This window comes from Erythrolamprus reginae, chromosome 8, assembly GCF_031021105.1.
Source record: "Erythrolamprus reginae isolate rEryReg1 chromosome 8, rEryReg1.hap1, whole genome shotgun sequence".
Lineage (NCBI taxonomy): Eukaryota > Metazoa > Chordata > Lepidosauria > Squamata > Dipsadidae > Erythrolamprus > Erythrolamprus reginae.
In genome coordinates, this window is record NC_091957.1 from 3,333,773 (window position 1) to 3,351,836 (window position 18,064).

Here is an 18,064-nt window from a genome sequence, read left to right on the forward strand (position 1 = left end):
AGCCTGCAAGCTCCAACTACTCAGGATATCACGCCTAATCTACAACCATTAACTAATCAGCATACCTCAGCTACATCAACGACCCCAGGCATTACCCCACTGACTCACCAGGAAGTTTCTACACAGCAGGCAATTGCTGAGCCATCAAGCCACACCCAGCCACCAGTATTTATAGAAGGAAGGCAGCTCAGCTCTCGCTGTGTTCGCCCTAGAACAAGGACAGAAACACCAGCCTGAAGATGACGAGTGGGACCTCGTCGAAACGTCGCCAGAAATTTCCAAATCCTACACGGGAAGAAACCCGAATATACCAAGACCATCATATAGTTTATAGTTTAGTTTATAGTTTAATCAGATTTGTATGCCGCCCCTCTCCGCAGACTCGGGGCGGCTCACAGCAACAGCAATACAAGACAAATCCAATATTAAATTAATTTTAAGAACACCACAAGTTAAAAACCAATCATACACACTAGCATACCATACAAAAATTTTATAAGCCTAGGGGGAAGGAACATGTCAATTCCCCCATGCCTGACGACAGAGGTGGGTTTTAAGGAGCTTACGAAAGGCTAGGAGGGTGGGGGCAACTCTGATATCTGGGGGGAGTATATATATACGCCCCTCTCCGTAGACTTGGGGCGGCTGACAGCAGTGATAGAAACAATGTACAATACAAATCTAATAATACGAAGTTAAAAACCCATAATTTAAAAAACATGCACACAACACACCATGCATAAATTATAGAGGCCTGGGGAAGATATTTCAATTCCCCCATGCCTGACGGCAGAGGTGGGCTTTGAGAAGTTTACGAAAGGCAAGGGGTGTGTGGAAGGCTGATTGTTTATTTTATTTTTTGCAATTATTCCCTAGTTCTTCTAATCTTATCCTCTGTCTCCAAGTGGAAACTTTATTTGCTATTGGTCAGGGCTGGGGGCCGCACCGTGTGAGGGCACCAGCTGGTGGATAGACACACCTCGAAGAGTAAGATAACTTTTCCCCCACTTATTGGATTTATCTCGGATATTTCCCTGTGCAACTTGGAAGGGACTCAGTCCATCAGGTTCCCAGCTGGGGCTGCGGCACTGGTGTCCTTGGGCTGCCACTGAGATTGGGCTGAACCTAAGCTATAAATCCATCCGCCTGGAATTGGAACGGCCCATTCAGACTTCGCCATGGACCGCTGGGCCGTTCTGGGCTTTGCTGTCCTCTTCTGCCTGGAGGCAGCCGGAGCTGCTAAGGTAACTTTTTAGCCAACTAAGGGAGGTAGAGAGAGTCCTTGACTTACAACAGTTCATTTCCACCAACAGTTCACCAAACACTGGAAGGTTTTAACAAGAGATTGGATACCCATTTGTCCGAGGTGTTGTAGGGTTCCCAGCCTAAGCAGGGGGTTGGACTAGAAGACCTCCAAGGTCCCTTTCAGCTCTATTATCCTACTCTAGGCTAGTCTATTATCCTCTCCTGTTCTGTTCTGTTCTATTCTATTTTATTCTATTCTTTCATTCTATTCCATTCTGTTCTATCTGTGTTTGGATTCAACCGGTGTGTCTGGCTTATCTTTTTTGGGTTGGTCATAGCTTCCGGAGTGACCCAGACAGAACAGATGACCTCCAAGGTCCCTTCCAAGTCTTGTTAGTCTGTTCTTATTTATTTATTGTTATTTATTTATTTATTGGGTTTGTATGCCGCCCCTCTCCGCAGACTCGGGGCGGCTAACAACAGCAATAAAAACAGCATGTAAATCCAATATTAAAACAGCTAAAAAAAACCTTATTTCTAAAACCAAACATACATACAAACAAACATACCATGCATAAATTGTAAAGGCCTAGGGGGAAAGAATATCTCAGTTCCCCCAGGCCTGACGGCAGAGGTGGGTTTTTAGGAGCTTACGAAAGGCGAGGAGGGTGGGGGCAATTCTAATCTCCGGGGGGAGTTGGTTCCAGAGGGTCGGGGCCACCACAGGGAAGGCTCTTCCCCTGGGCCCCGCCAAACGACATTGTTTTGTTGACGGGACCCGGAGAAGGCCCACTCTGTGGGACCTAAGCAGGCACTTGGATTCGTGCGGCAGAAGGTAGTCTCGTAGAAGGTGGTCTCGTAGATTCGTGCGGCAGAAGGCGGTCTCGTCTTTCTTGACGCAAGGACTAACTCACACGCTTCTTCCCTTTTGTGGCATGTGCATAGCTGGGCATCGTCTCCACTGAAGGTGGGTTTGTGGAAGGCGTCAACAAAAGACTGGGTCTTTTTGGAGATTATATGGATACCTTCAAAGGAATCCCTTTTGCTGCCCCCACCAAAACCTTAGAAGACCCCCAGCCTCACCCGGGCTGGCCAGGTAAGATAGAAAAGAAACTTTAAATTAAATTTAACTTCTGTTTTTAACCGATAATAATTGTACTAAAGGAAGTCACTCAGGCATCTTCAATAAAAAGGCTGAAATGACTTTGACCTAAACGATCTAGGCGTCTTCTTCCATTTTGATGGATGTCAGCATTGAAGAACGAACGCGGGTGAATTGTTTTAATAATTGGGGGTTTTAGATTAGATTTAAGTTTCGATTTCTAACATGTTCTAAGGCGAAATAGGCTTTGTGGGCTATCTTGCTCCTTAGTTCCAAGTTGCTTCCCTCCTTGTTTAGTTTCCACCCATTGCTTCTTGTTCTGCCCTCAGGTGCTTTATTTTTTGTGGCGAGTCCTAAGATATTGGAACATTGCTATCATGTCTCCCCTGGCCTTTCTTTTCATAAATGATGTACAAACCTACATTTGGCTGGGTGGTTTTTAGCATCCTTCATCCAGCTTTCTGTACTTTATCTTAGGATGGATATATGTTTATCCCAGGCATGTTTAAATTCAGTTACTGTGGATTTATCAACCACGTCTGCTGGATGTTTGTTCCAAGCATCTACGACTCTTTCAGTAAAATAATATTTTCTCAAGTTGCCTTTGATCTTTCCCCCAACTAACTTCAGACTGTGTCCCCTTGTTATTGTGTTCACTTTCCTATTAAAAACACTTCCCTCCTGAACCTTATTGAACCCTTTAACATATTTAAATGTTTCGATCATGTCCCCACTTTTCCTTCTGTCCTCCAGACTCTACAGATGGAGTTCATGAAGTCTTTCCTGATAGGTTTTATGCTTAAGATCTTCCACCATTCTTGTAGCCCGTCTTTGGAACCGTTCAATTTTGTCAATATATTTTTATAGACGAGGTCTCCAGAACTGAACACAGTATTATTCCAAATGTGGTCTCACCAGCGCTCTATATAGCGGAATCACAATCTCCCTCTTCCTGCTTGTTATTCCTCTAGCTATGCAGCCAAGCATCCTACTTGCTTTCCCTACCGCCTGACTGCACTGTTCACCCATTTTGAGACTGTCAGAAATCACGACCCCTAAATCCGTCTCTTCTGAAGTTTTTGCTAATACTGTACAATACTCAGATTGAGGATTCCTTTTCCCCAAGTGCATTGTGTTACATTTGGAAATATTAAACTGCAGTTTCCATTGCTTTGACCATTTATCTAGTAAAGCTAAATCATTTACCATATTACAGACGCCTCCGAGTAGAACGAGAAGCAATGAGTGGAAACTAATCAAAGAGAGAAGCAACTTGCAACTAAGGAGAAAGATAGCCCACAAAGCCTATTTCGCCTTAATGGGATACACAATCAATATGGTGGTGTCTTTTTGTCTCTCAGGTACCCTCCAGACTAAGGAATACAAACCACGTTGCATGCAATCCACTCTCACCCAGACAGACATACGTGGCTCCGAAGACTGCCTTTATCTAAACATCTGGGTCCCTCAAGGAAAGAGACAGGGTAAGGTTATGCCAGAACGTAGAATTCGCCCATAATTTTTAATTTTGCTCTGCTGCCTTTCCAGGGACTGAGTTACCAAGGGTCAAACTCTGTTGTTGAAAACCATCTGTTTGTCTGTCTGTCTATCTATATCTATCCATCTATCTAACTCCATCCATCCATCCATCCATCTCTGTCTCTCTCTCTATTCTATCCATCCATATTTCAATCTATCTATTGTCTGTCTGTCTGTCTGTCTGTCTATCATCTGTATGACTGTCTGTCTGTCATCTCTCTATTGGTGGTTATTGAAACGGATGTCCAAGAGCCGCCTCTCTGTTGGTTGAGGCAGGCAGGGTTCCCTTGGGTCCCATTTGTTGGGGGGTCCATGGAAAGGGAGGGTCTTGCCTTCTCTTTCTGCTCAAGCTCCCCATGGACAATTGATGGGCCACTGTGGGACACAGAATGTTGGACTCAATGGGATTTGGCCCGATTCAGCATGGCTCTTCTTAGCTTCTTATGAACACATCCTTGCCTGGGGTCCCTTGCTTGAGCAGAGGGGCTGGACTAATTGACCTTCCAAGGTCCCTTCCCAGCTCTATTCCGATTGCTTGATCTGGCGATTCGCATCCGAGGCCAAAACTTGTTTCTCCTCCGCGTCCCGTGTCTCTACGCTTTGCCAATCTCTCCTTGCGTGTTTCAGTCTCCACCAACTTGCCGGTGATGGTCTGGATTTACGGAGGGGCCTTCATCTGGGGAGGCGGACAGGGTGCCAACTTCCTGAACAATTATCTATATGACGGGGAGGAAATCGCCAACCGCGGAAAGGTGATCGTGGTGACGTTCAATTACCGGCTCGGCCCGCTGGGTTTCCTAAGTACCGGAGACGGAGCTCTTCCAGGTAAGTTCAGCTCTTGGGAGAATTTTGCTCTTCTGCATTGAAAGACTTGAGATCTTACAACAGTTGCAGGTTATTGTTTTAGTTTTCAAATAAATGAGGTTTTATCATCTTTTATCATTATCAAGTGTATGCCGTTAAATTCTCCCACTAAACATATATTCTCGGAGCCTATTTCAAGTATTTTTTGATGTAATTTAAGAAAAAAATGACAATTTCCGGTCATTATTAGGAGCATTATTAGCTTCTCCGAGTCTCCGGAGAGGGGCGGCATAGAAACATAGAAGACTGACAGCAGAAAAAGACCTCCTGGTCCATCTAGTCTGCCCTTATACTATTTTCTGTATTTTATCTTAGGATGGATCTATGTTTATCCCAGGCAGGTTTACATTCAGTTCCTGTGGATTGACCAACCACGTCTGCTGGAAGTTTGTTCCAAGCATCTACAACTCTTTCAGTCAAATAATATTTTCTTACATTACTTCTAATCTTTCCCCCAACTAACCTCAGATTGTGCCCCTTTGTTCTTGTGTTCACTTTCCTATTAAAAACACTTCCTTCCTGAACCTTATTTAACCCTTTAACATATTGAAATGTTTTGATCATGTCCCCCCTTTTCCTTCTGTCCTCCAGACTAGACAGATGGAGTTCATGAAGTCTTTCCTGACAAATTTCATATTTAAGACCTTCCACCATTTTGTAGCCCGTCTTTGGACCCGTTCAATTTTATCAATATCTTTTTGTAGGTGTGGTCTTCAGAACTGGACACATTATTCCAAATGGGGTCTCACCAGTGCTCTATACAGCGGGATCATAATCTCCCTCTTGCTGCTTGTTATACCTCTAGCTATGCAGCCAAGCATTCTGCTTATTCCTTCTGCTTCTTGTCCTTTGCCTTCAGTTTTTCCTTCTTTCTCTGTCTCGATATCCTCTGAAGTCTGCCCTCTCTCAAAGAGAGAGAAAACACTGGTTGCTTCATGTTCTCATCTTCTTCTTCTTCAAGGCAACTATGGCCTCAAAGATCAACACATGGCTATCGCTTGGGTCAAGAGAAACATCAAAAATTTCGGAGGAGATCCCAACAACATCACACTCTTCGGGGAATCTGCCGGCGGTGCCAGCGTCTCCTTACAGGTGGGGGCGTTGGAAGGGGTGAAGTTCAAAAGTTGGGTGGGCATGGCTAATTCCAAAGTCTGTGTTGAATTCAGTTCTGGGATTCTGTGCGAATGCATCTTGCTTTGTCTGTTGGGAATCAGGTCCTGCTTTCTGAAAGGAATAGTTAGATTTATAGAAGAGCAATCAAGACGATTAGGGGCTTGGAGGCTAAAACATACGAAGAGCCGTTGCAAGAACTGGGTAAATATCTAGTTGAATGAAAAGGAGGACCAGGGGAGACAGGATAGCAGCCTTCCAATATCTCAGAGGTTGCCACAAAGAAGAGGGAGTCAAGCTATTCTCCAAAGCACCTGAAGGTAGAACAAGAAGCAATGGGTGGAAACTAAACAAGGAGAGAAGCAACTTAGAATTTTATTACAACAACAAAAAAAATACTTAAAAGAAACCATGCCTAACACCAATAAAACCCCACCACCAACTTAGAACTAAGGAGAAATTTCCTGACAGTCAGAGCAGTTGATCGGTGGAACTGCTTGCCTCCAGAAGTTGTGAATGCTCCAGCACTGGAAGTTTTTAAGCAGATGTTGGATCACCATCTGTCTGAAGTAGTGTAGGGTTTCCTGCCTAAGCAGGGGGTTGGACTAGAACACCTCCAAAGTCAACTTCCGACTCTGTTGTTGTTGTCATTATTATCATTATCATTAGATTAGATAATGCCCCCTCCTTCCTTGTCTTTCGTAAATTGCTTAAGACCCACCTATGTCGCCAGGCATGGGGGAATTGAAATACCCACCCTTTAACATATTTAAATGTTTCGATCATGTCCCCCCTTTTCCTTCTGTCCTCCAGACTATACAGATGGAGTTCATGAAGTCTTTCCTGATACGTTTTATGCTTAAGACCTTCCACCATTCTTGTAGCCCGTATTTGGACCCGTTCAATTTTGTCAATATCTTTTTGTAGGTGAGGTCTCCAGAACTGAACACAGTATTGTTCCAAATGTGGTCTCACCAGCGCTCTATATAAGGGGATCACAATCTCCCTCTTCCTGCTTGTTATACCTCTAGCTATGCAGTCAAGCATCCTACTTGCTTTTCCTACTGCCCGACCACACTGTTCACCCATTTTGAGACTGTCAGAAATCACTACCCCTAAATCCTTCTATCCGAAGTTTTTGCTAACACAGAACTGCCAGCTTTTCTAAAATTGAAATCGTTCCAAAAAGCTTCCTCTTGTTTCTTGTCTGCAGACCCTGTCACCGTACAACAAAGGTCTGATCAAACGGGCCATCAGCCAGAGTGGAGTCGGTCTCTGTCCTTGGGCCATCCAAAAAGACCCCCTTTTCTGGGCCATCAAGGTAAAGCAGAACCTATGTGTTGCATTTATGGGGATTCCCTCCTTCTATGTGGCGTCCAGGCCTGGCCTTGAACCTACCTGAGATACTGGCGGAGGTTCCATGGGGTTTGCCTAAGATTCTGTCCGCGTTCCCTTTGTAAAAGTGGATTGGAGAAGCTAGAAGGCTCTCTTCTGTGTGATCTTCAAAGACTGGTCCTAGAAACCATAGTTGGCCCATTACAGATAAGAACCTAAGAGCCTAAGAAGAACCCTGCTGAATCGGGCCAAAGCCCATCAAGTCCATCATTCTGTTTCACCCAGTGGGCCACCAATTGTCCATGGGGATCCTGAGCAGAAAGAGAAAGCAAGACCCTCCCTTTCCCTTGACCCCCAACAAATGGGACCCAAGGGAACCCTGCCTGCCTCAACCAACATAGAGGCGGCACTTGGACACTGGTTTCAATACCCACCTATGATACACTTGGCCTTCATGAATCTGTCTAATCCTGCCTTGAAGCTCCCCCCGGAGATTAGAACCGCCCCCGCCCTCCTCGCTTTTCGTAAGTTGCTGAAAACCCACCTATGTCACCAGGCATGGGGTAACTTGCTAATATGGCTTATGTATGGTATGATTGAGTTGTGTGGTTATTTTAAGGATAAGGCTTTTTAGATAGTTTTAAAGTATTGGATTTGTTTACATTGTTCACTATTGTTATGAGCCTCTCCGAGTCTTCGGAGAGGGGCGGCATACAAATCTAATACATTATTATTATTATTATTATTATTATTATTATTATTATTATTATAATTAGTATTATAATTAGTATTATAATTAGTATTAGTATTAGTATTAGTATTATAATTAGTATTAGTATTAGTATTATAATTAGTATTAGTATTAGTATTAGTATTAGTGTTGTTATTGTTGTTGTTTTATTGTGTTGTTGTTATTGTTATTATTGTTGTTATTATTATTATTATTAATATTAATTATTTCCTACTGGGGCAGAGCACCTGACTGCACGGTCCCAAGTTCCCTTTTTTTACCCCGGCGACATTGTAACTTCGGTCACTAAATGAGCACGTTGTAAGTCGAGGACTGAATGCGAGGATCGGTCTGTCCAGCAGCCCAAATAAAAATAGATTTCCACCATTTTCAGGTCGCGCATAAAGTGGGCTGTCCAACAGACAACACCACCGTCCTGGCCAACTGCCTCCGAGTTACCGATCCGAAGACCCTGACCCTCGCTTATCACCTGGAAGTCACCAACTTGCGCTGTAAGAAGGAGTGGGGAAGAGTTTGTGGGTGGGGGACAGTTTGTGGGTGGGGGAGAGTTTGTGAGTGGGGAAAATTTAAAAATTTGTTGGCCGTCTTCTCACCCTGCAGACCCCTTGATCCATTATCTGGGCTTCGCCCCAGTGGTGGATGGAGACTTCATCCCTGATGACCCAAAGAACCTCTTCGCCAACGCGGCAGATGTGGACTATGTCCTTGGAGTCAACGATATGGACGGCCATTTCTTTGCAGGGATTGACATGCCGTCTATCAACCGTCCCCTGGCCAGCATCACCCCGTAAGGAGAGCAGGCGACACCGGGGAGGGGAGGAGGGCTGGTGGAACATCTGGAGATGTTGAGCTGGGCTGACCTGCTGCCTTTTAGCAATAGCATTATAGCATTTAGACTTATATTTTTATTTTATTTTTTTATTTATTCATTTGTCCAATACACAATACATATGGAAGAGGATAGACATGAAGTAATATATATAAAGATAATATGTAAAAATAGAGAAGATATATGAAAGGAAGAAAATATATATGATATATGAGATAAAGGAAAGACAATTGGACAGGGGATGAAAGGCACACTAGTGCACTTATGCATGCCCCTTACTGACCTCTTGGAGAGGTCAATTGTGGATAGTCTAAGGGAGAGATCTTGGGGGTTAGGGGTTGACATTATTAAGTCCGGTAATGAGTTCCATGCTTCGACAACTCGATTGTTAAAGTCATATTTTTTACAGTCGAGTTTAGAGCGGTTAATATTAAGTTTGAATCTGTTGCATGCTCTTGTGTTGTTGCGCTTGAAGCTGAAGTAGTCGTTGACCAGAAGGACGTTGCAGCATATGATCTTGTGGGCAATACTTAAATTGTGTTTTAGGCGCTGCAGTTCTAAGCTTTCAAGACCCAGGACTTTTAGTCTATTTTAGTAGGGTATTCTGTTTCGAGAGGAGGAGTGAAAGGCTCTTCTGGTGAAGTATCTTTGGACGTTTTCGAGGGTGTTGATGTCCGAGATGTGGTATGGGTTCCAGACAGATGAGCTGTATTCAAGGATGGGTCTGGCAAAAGTTTTGTAGGCTCTTGTGAGTAGTGTGAGATTGCCGGAGCAGAAGCTACGTATATGCCACTTCATGGTGCTTTGACAGCCCTCTCTAAGCGGTTTATAGAATCGGCCTCTTGCCCCCAACAATCTGGGTCCTCATTTGACCCACCTCGGAAGGACGGAAGGCTGAGTCAACCTTGAGCCGGTGGTGAGATTTGAACTGCTGACCTACAGCTAGCAGTTAGCTGAAGGAGCCTGCAGTGCTTTAACCAGTGCGCCACCCCCTGCTCCCTTCCTTTCTTGCGATAGCAATAGCCCTTAGACTTATATACTGTTTCACGGTGCTCTTACATCCCTCTCTAAGGGGTTTACAGAATCAGCATATCACCCCCAACAATCTGGGTCCCCATTTGACCCCCCTGGGAAGGATGAAAGGTTGAGTCAACCTTTAGGAAGGAAGGAAGGAAGGAAGGAAGGAAGGAAGGAAGGAAGGAAGGAAGGAAGATAGCAACAGATTTATATACAGCTTCTCAGTGCTTTTGCAGCCCTCTCTAAGTGGTTTACAGAATCCGCCTCTTGCCCCCAACAATCTGGGTGTTAATTTGACCCACCTTGGAAGGATGAAAGGTTGAGTCAACTGGAAGGAAGGAAGGAAGGAAGGAGGGAGGGAGGGAGGGAGGGAGGGAAGGAAGGAAGATTGCATTTAGACTTATATACCACTTCATAGTGCTTTTACAGCCCTCTCTAAGCAGCTTACACAACCAGCCTCTTGCCCCCAACAATCTGGGTCCTCATTTGACCCACCTCAGAAGGATGGAAGGCTGAGTTAACCGGAAGGAAGGAAGGAAGGAAGGAAGGAAGGAAGGAAGGAAGGAAGGAAAAGGGGGGACATGACTGAAACATTTAAATGTGTTAAAGGATTAAATAAGGTCCAGGAGGGAAGTGTTTTTAATAGGAAAGTGAACAAAAGAACAAGGGGACACAATCTGAAGTTAGTTGGGGGAAAGATCAAAAGCAACATGAGAAAATATTATTTTACTGAAAAAGTAGTAGATCCTTGGAACAAACTTCCAGCAGACGTGGTTGGTAAATCCACAGTAACTGAATTTAAACGTGCCTGGGATAAACATAGATCCATTGTAAGATAAAATACAGAAAATAGTATAAGGGCAGACTAGATGGACCATGAGGTCTTTTTCTGCCGTCAGTCTTCTATGTTTCTATGTTTCAAGGAAGGAAGGAAGGAAGGAAGGAGGGTAGGTAGGAAGGAAGGAAGGAAGGAAGGAAGATAGCAACAGATTTATATACAGCTTCTCAGTGCTTTTGCAGCCCTCTCTAAGTGGTTTACAGAATCCGCCTCTTGCCCCCAACAATCTGGGTGTTAATTTGACCCACCTGGGAAGGATGAAAGGTTGAGTCAACCGGAAGGAAGGAAGGAAGGAACGAAGGTAGGAAGGAAGGAAAGTAGGAAGGAAGGAAGGAAGGAAGGAAGGGAGGGAGGGAGGGAGGGAGGAAGGGAGGAAGGAAGGGAGGGAGGAAGGAAGGAAGGAAGGAAGGAAGATAGCAACAGATTTATATACCGTAGTGCTTTTACAGCCCTCTCTAAGTTGTTTACAAAATGGATGGATGGATGGATGGAAGGAAGGAAGGGCCAGGGAAGAAGGAAAGATGAGTGGAAGGATGGAAGGAAGGAAGGAAGGAAGGAAGGAAGATGCTTCCTAGGAAACTATTAGAGAAGAGAAGCAGGGAACAATATCCTAGCAGCCTTCCAATATCTCAGGGGTTGCCACAAAGAAGAGGGAGTCAACCTATTCTCCAAAGCCCCTGAGGGTAGGACAAGAAACAACGGGTGGAAACTAACTAAGGAGAGGAGCAACTTAGAGCCAAGGAGAAATTTCCTGACCGGGAGAACAATTGTTCCTAAAACTGGATGGAAATCTCACACTGGATCCTTTCGTTCTTGCTTTGTTAGGCAAAACGTCTACCGGTTAATTCAGGGACTGACGGTGGAGAAGGGCACTCCGGGAGCAGACGCAGCCTATGCCTTGTACACCCAGGTGTGGAGCAACACGGAGGACCAAGAGGTCATGAAGAGGACAGTGGTGGACCTGGAGACCGATTACATCTTCCTGGTTGCCACCCAGCAAGCGCTTCAGCTGCACCAAGCAAACGCCAAGTGAGCGACTGATGGATTTGGAGGAGGGGGTCCTCCTCGTTGCTGGAGGTGGGGCATGTCATGCATGTTGGATGGGCCTCCCATAGAATCATGGGTCCAGAAGGGACCTTGGAGATCTTCTAGTCCCGTGATGGCGAAGTAGGATGCTTGGCTGCATAGCTAGAGGTAAAACAAGCAGGAAGAGGGAGATTGTGATCCCGCTGTATAGAGCGCTGGTGAGACCCCATTTGGAATAATACTGTGTCCAGTTCTGGAGACCTCACCTACAAAAAGATATGGATCAAATTGAACGGGTCCAAAGATGGGCTACAAAAATGGTGGAAGGTCTTAAGCATAAAACGTATCAGGAAAGACTTCATGAACTCAATCTGTATAGTCTGGAGGACAGAAGGGAAAGGGGGGGGACACGATCGAAATATTTAAATATGTTAAAGGGTTAAATAAGGTTCAGGAGGGAAGTGTTTTTAATAGGAAAGTGAACCCAAGGGCAAGGGGGGCACAATCTGAGGTTAGTTGGGGGAAAGATCAGAAGCCACGGGAGAAAATATTATTTGACTGAAAGACTGGCAGATGCTTGGAATAAACTTCCAGCAGATGTGGTTGGTGAATCCACAGGAATTGAATTTAAACATGCCTGGGATAAACATAGATCCATCCTAAGGTAAAATACAAGAAATAATATAATGGTAGACTAGATGGACTCGGAGGTCTTTTTTCTGCTGTCAATCTTTTATGTTCACTTAATGAACTAAATCTGTCTAGTCTGGAGGACAGAAGGAAAAGGGGGGACACGATCGAAACATTTAAATATGTTAAAGGGTTAAATAAGGTTCAGAAGGGAAGTGTTTTTAATAGGAAAGGGAACCAAAGAACAAGGTGACACAATCTGAAGTTAGTTGGGGGAAAGATCAGAAGCAACGTGAGAAAATATTATTTTACTGAAAGAGGAGTAGATGCTTGGAACAAACTTCCAGCAGACGCGGTTGGTCAATCCACAGGAACCGAATTTAAACCTGCCTGGGATAAACATAGATCCATCCTAAGGTAAAATACAAGAAATAGTATAAGGGCAGACTAGATGGACTCGGAGGTCTTTTTTTCTTCTGTCAATCTTCTATGTTTCTGTTTCTACAACAGGCAAAACGGAAGTCAGTTTTCCTGAACTTCTGGTTTGCCTGTTGGGCTGGTTTTTTTGCACTCCGGGGCTTCAGTGAGGCCTCTGCGCGTGCCGATTCCTCTCTCACCATTCAAAACTTTTCTGCTTTGCTTATTCCAGAAGCGGCAAGACCTACAGCTATGTCTTCTCCGAGCCCTCGCGAATGCCCTTCATCTACCCCGCCTGGGTAGGGGCAGATCACGCCGATGACATCCAATATGTTTTCGGCAAGCCGTTTGCCACCCCGTTGGGTTACAAGCCCCGGCATAGGAAACTCTCCAAAGCCATGATTGCTTATTGGACCAACTTCGCCAGAACTGGGTGAGAACCGTGAAGGGTGGGGCAGAGTGGAGCACGCAGCCATAGGGGCTGGTTGGGGGCTCTGAAGAGCGTTTTTCACCTTTTGAATGTTACATAAAAGGTTTTTATACTTTTAATGCTTTATTGTTAACTGGACCAGAGACCCTCTGTGAGGGAGACAGGGAGTTCATAAATATAATAGACAGATGACACATAAAGTAGATGATAGATTGATAGATCAATAGATGATCGATTTAATGGATTTGATGGATAGATGGATAGAGAGACAGAAACAGAGAGATAGATAGATAATAGAGATAGATAGATAGATAGAAAGATAGAAAGATAGATAGATAGACAGATAGACAGACAGACAGACAGATAGATAGATAGAAAGATAGATGATAGATAGATAGAAAGATAGATAGATAGAAATAAATAAATAAATAAATAAAGATAGATAGAGATAGATAGCTATAGAAATAGACAGAAAATAAAAATATAGAAATTAGATACACATATAAATAGATGATAGATGATAGATATACAGATAGATATAGACAGACAGAAAATAAAAATAGAGATTAGATAGATACACATATAGATAGATGATAGATGATAGATATACAGATAGATATAGACAGACAGAAAATAAAAATAGAGATTAGATAGATACACATATAAATAGATGATAGATGATAGATATACAGATAGATATAGACAGACAGAAAATGAAAATAGAGATTAGATAGATACATATATAAATAGATGATAGATGATAGATATACAGATAGATATAGACAGACAGAAAATAAAAATAGAGATTAGATAGATACACATATAGATAGATGATAGATAGACAGACAGATAGACAGACACAGTTAGATATAGATTGATGATAGATATATAGAAATAGACAGAGAAAATAAAAACATAGAGATTAGATACAGATAGATAGATGATAGATGGATGGATGGATGGATAGATAGATGATAGAGAGATACAGACAAACAGATAAAGATAGAAAAGATAATAGAGAAAGTAAAGCAAAGTTGGATGGATGGATGGACAGACAACCAGAATGGGTGCCCTCGAAAGTTCTCATTGTCCCCCATGGAAGGTTTTTTTCGGGGCCCATTTGACAGAAGGTACCCTAAATAACTCTAAAAAGCCAACAGTTTTCGTATCCTCAATCTAGAAACCCTGAGATCGGAAGCCTCTGTCTGAAGGAGGCTCTAGTTTCCTTTGGTGTGTCGTCTCTGGGAACTAATCAGCCGGTGTGGTTTCTGTTTCCCTCCCTCTCCCCTCCAGCGACCCCAACCAAGGGGAGTCCGAAGTCCCCATCGCCTGGGTGCCTTACAACAATAACGACAGCGCCTTCTACCTCGACATCAACCACGACATCAACTACGACTCGGTGAAACAAGGCCTGCGGGTGCCTTACGTCAACTTCTGGAACGTGGTTTACCGCAATCTGCCTGATGTCCGAACTGCAGCAAAGCGGGAATAATAACAATTTAAAAAAACACCACCCAACCAAGACCAAGCCACATCTCTTGAAGTTTGTAACGTGAAATGAGAATCCAATAAACAGATCTCACTCGATTGAAATATCTTCCCTGTTTTGTTCTGCCTGCGAAAAGTCCCAAATTCCACCATCTCTGTTGGTGGATTTTAAAACAAACAGAGAGAGAGAGAGAGAGGAAGAGAGAGAGGAGGAAAGAGAAAGAGAGAGAGAGGAAGAGGGAGAGGAAAGAGAGAGAGAGGAAGAGAGAGAGGAGGAAAGAGAAAGAGAGAGGAAAGAGAGAGAGGAAAGAGAAAGAGAGAGGAGGAAAGAGAGAGAGACAGAGGAAGAGAGAGAGAGGAAGAGAGAGGAAGAGAGAGAGTAGGAAAGAGAAAGAGAGAGAGTAAAGAGAGAGAGAGAGGAAGAGAGAGAGGAGGAAAGAGAAAGAGAGAGTAAAGAGAGAGAGAGAGGAAGAGAGAGAGGAGGAAAAAGAAAGAGAGAGGAAGAGAGAGAGAGGAAGAAAGAGAAAGAGAGAGGAAAGAGAGAGAGAGGAAGAGAGGAGGAAAGAGAAAGAGAGAGGAAGAGAGAGAGGAAGAGAGAGAGGAAGAGAGAGAGGAGGAAAGAGAGAGAGGAAAGAGAGAGAGGAAGAGAGGAGGAAAGAGAAAGAGAGAGAGGAAGAAAGAGGAGGAAAAAGAGAGGAAAGAGAGAGAGAGGAAGAGAGAGAGGAAAAAGAGAGAGGGAGAGAGTTAAATCTTGTCCATTAATTTTGAAAAGAATGGGCTCTCTCCAGCCGTTTGGGTCTGAAAAGAAGGAAAACTGAGTTTTGCAGCAGGCTGTGTATTCCTGGGCCGATTCTTGACAACTCTTGAAAACACCCGTGTCTTTATCGTGGTGGGGTGGGGTGGAAAGAGGCAGCTGCTTTCAAGAAGCGTCGCGCAGCTCCGATGAACAGAATTTAAACCTTGTTCCACTGAAGGCATTATCTGTTGCGAATTGGTCCACGTCCAACTCAGCCGGTCACCAATTTCGCTGGCAGGAGTTGTCTGGTTCACATGATGGTGGGAGGAAATGAACTCCAAACCCGGGCGGAGATACCCTTGTAACTTTAGAGTAGAACAGAATGGACTTTCTGTATTGGCCAGATTGCGGGACTGCCTCCTTCTGCATGGATCTCAGCGGCCGTCTATGTCCCATAGAGTCGACCTTCTCCAGATCCCGTCAACCAATGTCGCTTGGCGGGACCTAGGGGAAGAGCCTTCTCTGTGGGGGGCCCGGACCTCTGGAATCGGCTCACTCCAGAGATTTGTATTTCCCCCACCCTCCTCGCCTTTTGTAAGAATCGTAAGACTCCTTTGTGTCTCTCTGGTTGCGCTAACATGGCCCTGTTAAGAAATTGGAACTTGGACGAAAGAGAACCTTGATTTATTTCTCGGATGCGATTTGCATCATTGACACAAGCAAGACAACAACAGGGATTTCTGTAAAGGGCCTGCGGCGGCTGCTACAGGGCTTTAGGTTTTTGGCTGGGTGGGGAGGCAGGAGGGACAGACTGACACCCCCCACCCCAGTGCTTTGTCTCCTGCCGGGCAAAATCGTGAGCAGGAAGTCCTGCCGGCCACGGGCGACGGGTGGGGAAGACGCCACCCAGACCCGGGCTGGTTCCGCTTGACCGCCTGGCTTTTGAGCGTCTTAAGAAGCCAGGACTTTGACAATGTCATCATTGACTAGATACCCAGGGCCCGAAAACCGTCACTGGAGCGCATCTGTTCCTCTACCTGGCGAACGTTCTGTGCCTGGTGCAAGGAACAAGACCTGTCGCCTATCAATATCCCTCTTTCCAAGGTCCAAGCAGGGCCTAGATAGGGGACTGTCAGCTCTTTCAACCATCATTGTCTGTGGCACCTGTCCATCCCTGGCGCACGTTCCCCTAGTGTCCAGATTCCTCAAGGGCGTCTCCAACACTCACCCGCCTATCATCCCCCGCTTCCCCACATGGGACCTTCCCAAAGTACTACCCTCCCTTAATGTATCTTCTAATCGTGAAGATGCTGCCTTGACGTTATATCCTCTCCATAAACTAAAATGATTTCACGACGCATGGCAGCAGTGTTCCTGCCCTTCGCCTCTCTAACCTTCTACCAACCACTGGCGCTGCTTGTTCTCTTCCGCTGGCTTCCCGCTACACAATAGCTAAATGCCTTGCTGTTGTGGTTCAGCCTGAGCCAGATCAAAGACCAGCTGCGTCTCTGCTGGCTCCATGCCCGGGGGGAGTCTGAGAGCGGAGGGGAGAGTTCTTTGCAGCCAGACAGTGGAGACAGCAGTCAAGAAAGTGACGATGAAGCAAGACCTGGGAGCCCTGGGGAAGGGCTATCTCAAGCAAGTAGCTTGGATTCTCTGGATTCCCTGGAGTCCCTGGATGATGAAGCACAAGCTATCAAGCCCTTCATGGCACCGGACCAGAATATCTTCTGGACCGCCTCCTGCCGCATGAATCCCAGCGATCGGTTAGGTCCCACAGAGTCGGCCTTCTTCGGGTCCCGTCGACTAAACAATGTCATCTGGCGGGACCCAGGGGAAGAGCCTTCTCTGTGGGGGCTCCGACCCTCTGGAACCAGCTCCCCCCAGAGATTAGGATTGCCCCCACCCTCCCTGCCTTTCGTAAACTCCTTAAAACCCACCTCTGTCATCAAGCATGGGGGAACTAAAACATCTCCCCCTTGCCCATGTTGTTTTGCCGTTTGATTGATTGATTGACTGTGTGCCTGTTTTTTATATATATTGGGATTGTTTTATGATTTTTTAAATTTTAAATTGTAATTAGATTGGTGGGCATTGGATTTGTTACTATGTACTGTTTTTATTATTGTTGTGAGCCGCCCCGAGTTTGCAGAGAGGGGCGGCATATAAATCCAATAAATCTAATCTAATCATTACTATGTGACAGAGACGCATAGATCAAAGGAGAACTCAACTGCGTAGATATTATCAGCGCTGAATGAGGAGCACCTGGGGGTTGGGTGCGGTCCTCATGAGCAGGGAAAGGTTTATAAGGCATGCAAACCCTTTCGGCAGCGTGGAGTGTTATCAAAGTGGAGTTGGTGTTATCTGCGTTTTCTCTCAGCGTTTTTGTTCCTGGCTCGTGGCCCAGCAGCCTTGAAGACTGGTGGGAGGTTTGTGTCTGTTAGTTCAACAGCCTCGTCTGGCATTAAGGATCCTGTGTTTCTGTATGAACAATTGCTTCCGTGTTTCTTTTGGAGTTTTCCTGATCTGTAAGGACATTTTCTGTTGGCTTCTTTTCTCTTTACCATTATAAAACTATGTTTGGATTCAACCGGTGTGTCTGGCTTATCTTTTTGGGTTGGTCATAGCTTCCGGAGTGACCTAGACAGAACACTTGCCCCTCGAGAAAAGCCTGTGCTCAAACCAAGAAAATCTCAGAGGAAGG

General features: G+C 44.9%; 1 protein-coding gene across 1 annotated transcript; it reads left to right on the forward strand.

Moving 5' to 3' along the window:
- Positions 1-1,178: 1,178 nt before the first annotated feature.
- CEL (carboxyl ester lipase) lies at positions 1,179-14,625 on the forward strand. The gene is made up of 11 exons (XM_070758183.1): positions 1,179-1,244; positions 2,191-2,341; positions 3,709-3,831; positions 4,514-4,711; positions 5,712-5,842; positions 7,074-7,181; positions 8,320-8,437; positions 8,547-8,733; positions 11,456-11,659; positions 12,936-13,136; positions 14,427-14,625. Exons 1-11 carry the CDS (start codon positions 1,179-1,181, stop codon positions 14,623-14,625), a joined length of 1,686 nt encoding a protein of 561 aa, XP_070614284.1.
- Positions 14,626-18,064: the final 3,439 nt, after the last annotated feature.